Raw genomic sequence first — 12,329 nt, forward strand, 5'->3', positions numbered from 1 at the left:
CCTCGAGTTGAATTAATACTCGAATCAACACCATCACCAATTTCTTCTTCTAATTCCATTCGGAATTCTTTAGGAAACCCTAACTTTTGTTTTCCTCTGAATTAAACCCCGCTTTGTACCTCATCTCCACAAAATCAAAACCCCTCTCTGAAACCTAAATATTCACTAGATATCTTCATTAACATCTACGTATTGAGCCAGTTGTTCTATAATAACCAATTTCATCGTCTTCTTTAATATTCAGTTGCAATCAATTTTCGGCAGAAAAGAAGGATGAAGGAGAAGAATGGAGAAAAAAATCGAGAGAGAAAAAGAGACGGGAAGAAATGGGAAAAGATAACACCAACCTGTCTCTTATTTGGGTAAGGCTACGGTGGTAATTTTACAGGGTGAGTTGGACTTTGTCAAAGCCTCTGACTAAATTGGTAGGTCCTAGTGTTATACTTAATAGAAGGCCAATTTATAAAAGATTTTATTTTTGTGGCCGGTTTATTAAATATATGGTAGGAAGTTGGTCCGTTTATTAATTTGTCAAATTAGTAGTGCACTCGTTCATTTAAAAGGGTGACACTACCCACAGGATTTGCTCTAATCATTTTTTTAAATTTAGGGAGTTAAAAGTGAAATTACATTTTCGCTCTTATTTTACAAAATAAGCTAACAAGGCTAGTTAGGGTGCATACAATCTTAAATTGCTTAACTGTTTCGGCTGTCATATCGGGCCACGTGTCGAGCCATATCTTTTTGCACTCATGGTAGTCGAGGCTTTAGAAAACACCTTCAACAGAAAAAAGAAAAAACACCCACCGTAATGCTTTACTGAACCAAGGCCCTGTGGACACTCAGCAACCGAGTCTGGAGCTACCTGAGACCTTTCTGATCGCAACATGGGTTAAAAGAAATAAATTTGGTGCATGTGTTTTGTGCGTCGGTGCTCCCGATATTTATAGGGGTATATTTTTTGCATTTTTAATTGGTTTCACCTATTTGCCACGTCCATTTTTCCTATTTGCCACCCACATTAGCTGCCACCTCCGCTTATCCTATTTACTACTCGTATAATTTTTATAAATCTTAAATACAACCTCTTTGAATTTTTATTTATTCCTAAAAATAAAACCCTAATAAATAAACCAAAAAAATACCTAACTTAAAAAGTTGCTTTTCAATAGGACTGAAAATTCATAAGATGAAGAATTCAAAAATCAAACAAAGTTTTATGCGACTGAAAATTGATATGTCCAAAGCATTCGACGGGGTCGAATGGAATTTCTTGATACATATAGTGAAAAAACTTGGTTTCAATAAAACATGGTGTGACCTAGTTTACCAATGCATTTCGACAACTACTCTTTCAGTTTTGCTCAATGAGTCTCCAACTAAATTCTTCAAACCAACTAGAGGTTTGAGACATGGAGACCCAATCTCTCCATATTTATTCCTGTTTTGTATAGAAGCACTTTCGAGAACGATTTCTAATGCTAAAAACATGGGATTAATAAAACGAATAAAAATTGTTCATAAAGCTCCTTCTATTAGTTATTCACTATTTGCTGACAGTTGCCTCTTATTATGTAAACTAAATGAAAACAATTTTCATAATCTTGTAAAAAAATTTAGAGACTTCGGTGCAGCCTCGGGCCAACTAATCAATTTTAGTAAATCAGGGGTGTTTTTCTGCCCAAAAACTGAAGGTAGCATCACGCATAGGGTGAAAAAAATCTTAGGAGTGACTGTCATACCCATAAATGATAAATACCTAGGATCCCCATTTTTCACTAATATATCTAAAATTGTTTGTTTTGAACCATTGGTAGAAGAAACGAATAATATGATGCTTAGTTGGAATGGATCACGGTTAAACAATGTAGGGAAAACATTCATGATTAGGAATGTGCTAACTTCTCTATATGTTTACCAAATGAACTGTTTTAGAATCCCCGTTAAGATATATAACAACATAACAAAAATTCTGAGACATTATTGGTGGGGGAAAATGAAAAAGGTATAAACGAAAATGACAAGAAATAAGTGTGCCTTAAAAATTGAGACTCAATTTGTAAATCACTTGAAGAAGGGGTATTGGGAATAAAAAATATAAAGAACTTTAATGCAACAATGATAGCAAAGATGGGATGGAATTTAAAAGAGAATCCGGATTCTCTATGTGCCGCCATCCTTAAAACTAAGTATTACCCGGATTGTGATGTACTTCACATCAATGAAACCCCAAATAACAAAGATAGCTGGATATGGAAATGAGTGCTATCCGGAATAACATATTAAAGAAATATTGTTTCTAGATTATTGGAAATGGATCTAGTGTTGATATATGAGATGACTATTGGATCCTAGATACAGTGCCACCAATCCATAAACCTCAATTGGGAACTGATGGCCTAATAAAAGTTAGTGAATTGATTACTATAAACCATACTTGGAACTAAGAAAAGCTAGCCATGTGTTTTGAATATCAAACAGTAGAAAAGATAAAGAAAATAAAATTACCTGCTGTTGAAAATGAAGATACGACTCACTGGACTCTAAATGAAAAAGGTATTTTCTATGTGAAATCTCTATATAACAAGATTAACAATTTTGGAAATACAGATCAGAATTGGAATATGATATGGAGCATGGGTACAACTCCCTCTGTCAAAAACTTTATCTGGAAAGCTTCTCATGCAATTCTCCCCAATAGTATGAGAGTAGCCGCTATAATACCAGGTATAAACACAACTTGTAACCTCTCTAATGAGGGACAAGAGACGCTAACACACCTTTTCTTGGACTGCAACTATGCTACACATGTTTGGATGCATTTTAATTTTGATAAACAATTTGTTACGAGTGGAACTACAACATTTCATGAATGGTTAAACGATTGTTTTGAGAACCCTGATAGAGGGGATTATGGAATAGATTGGCATGTGTTGTACAATATTATCATTTGGCATATTTGAAAGGCAAGGTGTAACATTACTTTCAAGAAGAAACCTCAAAATAGTGCAGTTACGGCGAACAACGTAATCAAGTTCATTAATGCTTATATGACAGTTCATAAACAAGGTTACAACATAATGCAGTCACTCTATTATAACCCAAACAATGATGAGGCTCTTCGGATTATTACCCAACAAACATAAGACCAAAATAAGAACATGTGTCTGAAAATAAATATTTCCTTGACTATAATAGACTCCACTGCAAAAGCAGCTGTTGGACTAACTCTTTGTGACTACGCAGGTAACACCAGAGAAGCCAGGGGGTTGTATGCTGGTTGTTCAACCAGAGAAGAACTAGAGGAAGTGGGAGTTGAAGCAGTTTCAAATGGACAACAGAGTGGAGTGGACATATCATTTCGTTTAGGAGAGATTCCCAACCGACTCTATTACTGCTTATTGGGAAGTACGCAAAAGGAAGACAACAACGATACAAGATCAGTGCAGACTTTAGAATTAAAAGTAACTTTGAGATAAATTTTCTAATTCACGATTTTAATTTAGTTACGAGAACTAGTATCAACTTGGCAGTATGGAGTGATAGTAACTTATTGGCTATCCTAACGTATCTAAACATTCAAAACTGGAATGAAGATGTAATGGTATATCAAGACTCTCCATATAGAGAGTATGGTTCTTTTATATTAATATATTGACAGAAACCTCCTTTTCTGGTTTTTTTTTTTTTGCTTCTTCTCCATCTCCACCGGCAGCCACCTTCTTCTATTCCACCTACCGACCACCTTCTTTTACCTTTCCATTTGATTTAAGATTGGGCAGACATCAAACAATCCCGATTTAGATGACCCCGTTACGTTAATCCATTTAAAAAAGAAAAAAAACAATACACAATGAAAACATAAATTCTGGACTATCAAGACGTTAAGGTGCAAAGAGTGTAGGAAGTCATAGTCTGTACGATTACCAATGAGAACTAACCAGAAACTTTAAAATTTCTGGTCGTCAAACTAGCAACGACCACAACTGTTTTAGATCTGTTTTTGACTTTTAGAGTTTTGACCGTGCAAGCTAATATTCATTTTATCAATTGATGCAGCACTTCAACGATTCACTTACACACTTAGTAATATTTATTATTTTATTAGCACATTAAAAGAAAAAAATACGAATAATTTCAATAGTTTTGATAAATTTAATTATTTAAATTAAAATAAATACGAGGAATCTAAATTTATACCAAAATATTTTAACTATAATATGATTCACATGATGGTAATGATTCTATTGATTCGTTTATTTTTTGACAGTTAAATGATAAAAGATCAAAAAAATTCTCACTCTGTCCTTAATTAGATGACCTAGTTATAGTTTGTACAATTTTTAAGATAAGGATATTAATAAAATTTAGAAATGATTTATCTGTTAAACTATACCACGTTTTTTCGTAAACCATTGAAAAACATTTTAAAACACCTAAGTAACGATTATAAACATAACTATCAAATTATACATATTTTTTATACTAACAAAAATAGGTCATCTATTTAGGGGAAAATACTTAAAACCACAAAGGTCATTTAATGAGGGACGGAGGGAGTATATCATTATATGGATGGATGTTTGGTATATTTATTGGATATATGGTTGGACCAATTTGTATAAAGTTAGTAAGGAAACTTTCTTGATTTTATTTTTATCAAAAGCAACAGAATTTGAGTAGCAATATTGTTTGATTCGATGACAAGGCCCTACGCTGTTTAAAGAAACGATTGGTGAACTAATGCTACCATAAAAAGAGATTATTTATAATTCAGTATGAGACGGAATTATTGCCAGTTTTGGTAATACGTTGATCACGTTGCTTTGAGTGCTGTTGCTGGTTTAGTGCCATGGTGGTTCTTTTGCTTTTGGTTCAAAATTTCAACATAATAAACAGAACTCATTGCACGCAGATACCTGGTATTTTAATTGAATGTATTTAACCTTGAAATCCAGGCTTCTCCAGATGATAAAGCTTCAAAAAATATATAATGCTATGAGTTGGTTCAACTACCGATGAGGGATAAAACAGTTCCTACAACACAAAGTAAGCCTAGAACAAGATAATCGCTTCCACCGTTCATAACATTTGAAGAAGATAGTGTAGGTTGGTTCTTCTTACTACCAGGTACCAAACCAGAAGGACCATCGGCACTTCCTTGAGGTGCATTTGCAGGAGAATTCGCCCCTCCGATAGCTGTTGCTTGAATTTTCATTCCTCCCAAGCAATGTAACCCATTCCCGCAGACAAAGTAATGTTGGCCTGCAGTTGTTAATGGAATTGAAGTGTTACCATCATTGCTTGTTTTTATCACTTTTGTCATGTTACATTGGTCGTAGCTTTCTTTTGGCACCTCGCTCACGCTGTGGATTTGTGAGTACTGAAATACTACATATACACACAACAACAAGATTCAGGATCAAAATATATAGAGTACGGTTAGTTTGGGAAAACAAGTATTCGGGGGATCAAGCGGCAAACTTACATAGAATATCACCAACGGCGAATGTCTTGTCTTGAACCCATGATTCAAGATCAGTACTAATGTCCCAACCAGAGGTACCGCCAACCGTGTATGTTGTAGAAGCTTTGCAAGTTATCACAGCAAGGCCCAAAACAAGAACAGTAGCAGCAAAACATAAGAAAAACTTATTAGCTTCTGCCATGGCACAAGGAAGCTAGTGAAATGCTGAGATGATGGAAGAGAAATATTTTACTAGAATGAGCAACAGACGTTTGTTAATATATATGAAAAAAAAAAGATGAGTTGATTAGCAGATCACCTAATTGAACCAACTTACATCTCTTTTAATGTCAAACAATGAAACCAAAATCTCACTATAAAGCATTACTACAAGAAAGAAGAGTGGGAGATTAGGTACAACGCATATAGCTTTTGGTGATTATTCAGAAAATGGAAAAAAGAAGAAGAAAGTAGAATCTGATGGTTGAGAATTGAGAGGTTTGGCGAGCATGAGGTGAGGTTGGTTGGCATGTTTTTGACTTGAGATACTCGCAAATGTCAGCAATCAGCATGAGATTTAGACAAAATTATAAGGATCTCCCACCCACAGACTTTGTATGGGCCTTTAAACCTTTGGGTTTAAGATTCAAGCCTAGGTTGTTCTGGGCCGAATAACAGTTCTTATCTCATTTTGTGATACCCACTGCATACTACATGATTTTACCATTAAATCCATATAGAGAAATGTCATTATGAATAGTGAAAAATACTAGAACCACCCTACTATATGGGTTCAATATTTAGAAGCCCCACAGAATGGATCCTCCACTATCAACTCCATACTTTAGGAAAATGATATTGCTAGGCCCGAAATATCAAATTCTCTTCAGATCTGGCCCATAATTTTATTTAATGTATTTTTTTATTGACAAAACTACCCTTTGCAATAAATACAAGAGGAATGTCGGTTGATATTTTCATTTTCCAAATTTCTTTCTCTCTCATTTTATCTCTCTCGTTTGCAGGGAAAAAAATATTCTAGGGTTCTTATGAGATTCATTTTCATCTTCTTCTTTTAGATCTTCTACTGCAACAAAGATGAAGTAATTTTAGGTTTTTTTCACCGTTTTTTCATCTTCTCCATCGATTCCTCTGTAGTCTCAGTTGTTACGAAGGTCAACCACATCTGATATAGAGAGATCATATGGAAGATGAAGAAGATCAACTGCACCTGAAGATTCATCTACAGAATCAAATCGACATGCAGATAAGTGTATTTGTTGTTACGAATTTTATACTTCGATTTTCGAAGCGATTCAAGCAAATATCTACCTGTATATGTTCTTGAAAGTTTGATTTCCAGAGTAATCCTGTTATAATCTCACCTTAATCATACTTTTGAGAGAAAATCACTAACAAATTTCAAGAAAAATTATAAGAATTTTTTTAGGGTTCTTGAAAAAAGTTCGATCTATATCTTAATCTCTTATCTCGATCGAAATTTGGTTTTCAGATTCAAAATCAGTGAATTATTATCTCTGTTACCCATCTATTTGATACGAATTTTATTTACTTTGATTTTCAAACTGAGCTCATGCCTAGCGTTAACTGTTATTGATTTATTGTTTTATATGATATCTCTAAGTTGAATATTATATAATGCTATCTCACAATCTCGCAGATATTATATGTTATCTCTAAGTTGAAACTGATACATAATGCTCATTTCAAAATGAAACTTATCAAGTCTTTGATTAATAGGGTGAAGGAGGAGCAGATGTTGCTGAAGCTAGGTTTTGTAGTTGCAAGTGAAAACAACTCTGATTTGGAGAAACAATTAAAATTCAATGATTTTAACTCTATTGCGGAGATAAATGTATGTGTACAACTTCCTAAATTCCTTTGTGTTATGTCAATTGGATAATATTATAATTATCATCTTTGTGTTTAGGCTAGTTCAAGTGCCTAATGTTGTTATTATGTGATACAGTGAACTTTTCTTCTTGGAGCTGTAGCAAAATCAGGAGCTTATGTGGTGACTTACCCTCTTCTAGGCTTTGATGGTAATTATTCATACTAACATGTGAACACATTGTGTGGAATGATAAATTCTTGTCTCCGTGGAAAAACATGGCAGTTTTTAGTTTGACTTAGTAGTAAATACCCATTGTCTAATGTACATCATTGATTCATGAGTTACCCGTCGTGTTGGTTAAAGTCTTGTTTCACCTAATAAATTAAGTTGCGCAGAATTTAAAAAAGTTGCACTAGCATCTGCTAGTTATATACGTTATAGTATGCCGCATTTCAGTTGATCAAGTGCTATTTGATCTTATTTATTGAGTAGTCTTCACTGTTTAAGAATCGCAAGTAGCTCTATTTGATCCCTATTTCTAACGCTGATGAAGATAACATATATGCTCTGAGTACACAAGGCATATACAAGTGTAACTGCTGATTACACAAGCCATATGTGTGTAACTGCAGGTTACACAAGCCATATAGATGTGTAACTGCTGTTTACACAAGCTATATAAGTCAGGCTCTGCTCTTTGCTCTGCGTATATAGTGTCTGAAGCTCGGTAATAACAAGTAAATTTGTTCAGTACCATGGTTGTTCTTGAAACACAAGTGGTATTCTAGTTGGTGTGTTTTCATAGTGTTGTAATAGATGTAGTAGCATAAAATTTCATGTTTGAGCTTATGTTGGTTGGATAAGTAGTAGCTTTTAGAGTCTCTAGATTACATGGGTTATTTTCATAGTGTTGTAATGCTTAGTTTTTTTTTCTTTGTCACTGGTCTTGCTGAGCTTGTATTTCAGTAGTTATATGGATGTGTAACTAGTAGTTACACAAGCTATATGGATGTGTAACTGCTAGTTACACATGCTGTAAAACCACATATATTACTCAAGAAAACTTGCAAGATGGAGTTTATGATTCTTCCACTTGCTAGATGGTTTTATCCTTTGTTCAGTCCCATAGCTTCGTGCAAGTAAATTCTTTTGGAAGTTTGTTATGTCGTATTCTGCGAAACTTGTATGACATGAAATGAGAAAATATAACTATTACATATTATGCATTAGACGAGCAAAAATGATATCATGTGGTTGCATAGGATATTTCAGTTTAATGATTTTATTATGTTTAATGTTTCAGCAGTTTCTAATGCAGAAAAGCGACTCTGAAGCATAGTCAAGTCCAGATCATTAGACTCCAATGCTTAATGAGAAGGAGAAAGCTAAAGCTGAGATACATCATATGTTGTAAGTGTCATTTATCTTATTTATTGAGCAACTCTATGTGATATCCTGTTTCTAGCGCTGATGAAGATAATTTATATGCTCTGAGTACACAAGCATATGGATGTGTAACTGGAGATTACACAAGCCATATGCAAGTGTAACTGCCGTTTTGCATAAGCCATTACATGTGTACCTGATAAGCACCATGAAACCCAACTGTTTCAGTTAGCGTGTTCATCTTGAGTAACATTATTGTGTTAGTGAAATTCTTTGTATGAAGGATCTCCTCTGGCTAATAAGTGGCGGTGGTGGTATATGTGCAGGTTTTGGAGCCGGTGGTGGTGGTGGTGTTGGAGTTGGAGCTAAGGTGAGGATATGCCTTTGTTATATACTTTTTGCTGTTAAATTTTGATGGATAATATGCCGCCAAGAGTTTCTGATGCGCATTATATGTTGCATACATGTTTTGATTTCCATTTGCGAGCTTGATGAATATGTTTCTTGTGCTGAATTGCTTTTACATTCGGATATTGATTTTGGTTTTCACTTTGAAAATTTTAGGGATCTTGTATTGTCTGGTACTGACTACTGTGCTGCAATTTTCAGGGTGATGAATTGTTTCATAAGAAGCATGGGATTCATATATCTGGGAATAGTGTGTCGTTGCCACCTCAGAGGTAAAAGCTCAACCCTGTTGACTTAATCATTTGTCCTTCATATGAGATGATAATTCTTGAAAACCACATTTTAGATCTCAATTACATGCCTCAAAAATGTATAATAATGATGCATTATCTCCAGATTACAGAATGGTAGGATAATACTGATTATTAGACTGATTAGATACATGTGTAACTCTTAGTTACACAAGTGAGATGCATGTGTAACTATTAGTTACACATGCTAATTAGATGTGTAGATACCAGTTACACATGCAAATTAGATGTGTAGTTTCTACTTAGATGTGTAACTTTTACTTACACATACTGATTTTGGGTACACATATCAATATGTATGTGTAACTCCTAGTTACACTAGTCATATGCATGTGTAACTGCTAGCTACACTAGCCATATGAATGTGTATCTCCTAGTTACACATGTTATATGCATGTGTAACTCTCAGTTACACAATTCAGATGCATGTGTAACCGCTAGCTACACTAGTCAGATGCTTGTGAAACTGAATATACATTGTTTTATGTACTGTTCATTTTAATCGTATAAATACTGATTGCTTGTTGTTATATTTCAGGTTTTAGATAACTTCATAAAAGCTAATTGCTTAAACGTGGTAATGGTCTCGCTGACCTGGATTTGACGTGAATACACAAGTCAGAGCATGTGTAACTCTAGTACACTAGAAGACACATATGTAACTCTCAATTACACTAAACAAGATGCGTGTGTAACTTCTAGTTACACATGCTAAGAATTATTGTAAATGAATATAAAGTAATAACTTTTTTTTTTGTGTTTTTTTTTGATGTCTATTTATTTGCATATATATACAAGTGTAACTTTGCATTACACATATCATAAGGATGTGTACTTCTGGTTACACATGCCATATGCATGTGTAACTTCTGTTTACACCTTCACACTGTATTTTAATAATTTCGGGCCTAGATTTAATAATTTTGGGCCTAGATTTAAATTTTATTTAATTATGGGCTTGACAATATGCATAAGGGTATCAAGGTCTTTTAAAAACTCGGGGCCTAGATTTAAACTTTTTTTAATTAAGGGCCTCATATTATGGGTTATCCATGGGTTAGGCCTGAGCCTAATTTCCCCTTATGAATATTTTTTGCCCGCACTCTGTTCGGAGCAGTTTTGACCAGCGTCACAACGAGCCATTGGAAAAATGGGGTAAAAGATGTGATAAATCAAAAAATTGGTCAAAATTACTGAATCGATATAAATTTCGGTCATAATAAGTTGATTATGATGCTGCTAGAAACACTAAATCTTTTGTATATAGACCTTGGGAACCCGGCATATTGGGCTCTCTAGAGCTTCCAAAGGAGCAGACGTACATAATGGTCCCGGGGCCAGCTTGCAAGGTAGCAGAAGAGCCAGAGAATGTGCTCTTGTGACTATTTAAGTTTATTATTTTGGGCAATAACAGACAGCAAAAGACATCAGTTAAGTTAGAGAAGGCCCTCCATCTTGTGGAGAAGAGCCCATCTTTCCAGAGTCCCATTCCTCTTGACTTGTCCATCTTATCTCATATTTTGGGGCATATGACCCGTACACGAGTACACATTCTCAAAAAAAAAAAAAAAAAGTCCCCTATTGTATTAATATGTGTGCTGTGGTAGAGGAGACTATTGGTTGGATGTCGTATTTAAGTTTAGGTAACATGATAGTCTTAAGTGAGGGTTTAAGGCAATTATAATTTGTGTTTTGTTTTTGCTATTGTTATTATCATTTTTGGTGATTACTCATTTCATGCTTGCATGCTTTGCCATAATGTTGCTGTAGGGTGCAAATTTAGTGGTGGATGCCCATTTTGGGCCATTAACTAAATTTAAGTTACTTGATGATGTATTTGGCAAATCTCAAACTTCAAAATGGCAGGTTGGATCAGCAGTGGGACTGGCTGAGTCTGTTTAGGAGAGTTAAGCGAGATTAACCGTAGAGATTTTGGCTCTTGATTTTCACAGTCTCAGTGACTACATTGATTGTTTGAAAATCGATTATTGATGAATTAATTTCCAATTGGTGCCAAACACAACAAGTTCCAGCTTTACTAGAACGACAGGTACTGGATCTCATCTTACCATCACCTAACCATCTAACTTTGATGCTTTGATATGTCGATATTCTTTCTACAACATATAGTCTCTAGTTACTAGCTGGTAAGCCTTTTGTTTTTTTAAATTTTTGCAAGGTTCCTAGCTGAGGATGTGTTGTCTTGAGCTAGACATTGAGTTGGGACCATTTGTAAGGTACCCCATTACAGTGAATAGTTTAGGGGTGTACCCATGGAGAATAGTGGGGACTGAGCAGTAACAACATATGCATGTGCATTTCACTTTCACATCCTTCCATCTTATCTTCATTTGCCCTACCACCACCACCACCACTCTTATCACCAACACCAATCAAAAACAGATAGAAAAATTCTTACAGCTTTTATAATGTATTCCCTTCTTCACATACACTGGCCAAAATGTGATCTTCTTCCACTTGAAATTTTAGCCATTCCTTTCTTTCATCCATTTAACCATATTTCCAACTTATGAACAGCTAGGCATTACTTAACTTTTTCATTGCTTCTCACTTCTTGTCAATATCATGGATTCCTACACCATCAATATGCCATCACTATTGTACAATACCAATAATGCTCATCGCCTTTGTCTACCCTTAAATTATCAGTGTTATCACAATAGGAAGGTGGTTAGAGAAGTACTAGAAAGAAGAGTCTAAAAATGGTCCTGAATTGCTCGTCTTATTATAATCGTTGAAGTAAGGGTGTGTTATTATTATTAGGTTATACACTTTGTTTCGAATGTGTTTATATTATAACAGACATGTATGTCTGTTTAGACTGCATTTTCTAATATATCTTTTTCTAAATTTTCTAGTTTCTACCCGACTGAGATTAAGA

General features: G+C 34.7%; 1 protein-coding gene across 1 annotated transcript; it reads right to left on the reverse strand.

The window, feature by feature from the left end:
* Positions 1-4,920: 4,920 nt before the first annotated feature.
* Positions 4,921-5,703, reverse strand: LOC113345822 (blue copper protein-like). Its single transcript, XM_026589491.1, has 2 exons — positions 5,489-5,703; positions 4,921-5,391 (listed from the first exon to the last, which is right to left on the reverse strand). The coding sequence occupies exons 1-2, from the start codon at positions 5,667-5,669 to the stop codon at positions 5,009-5,011; spliced, it is 564 nt and encodes a 187-aa protein (XP_026445276.1). The 5' UTR covers positions 5,670-5,703; the 3' UTR covers positions 4,921-5,008.
* Positions 5,704-12,329: the final 6,626 nt, after the last annotated feature.

This window comes from Papaver somniferum, unplaced genomic scaffold (assembly GCF_003573695.1).
Source record: "Papaver somniferum cultivar HN1 unplaced genomic scaffold, ASM357369v1 unplaced-scaffold_84, whole genome shotgun sequence".
NCBI lineage: Eukaryota > Viridiplantae > Streptophyta > Magnoliopsida > Ranunculales > Papaveraceae > Papaver > Papaver somniferum.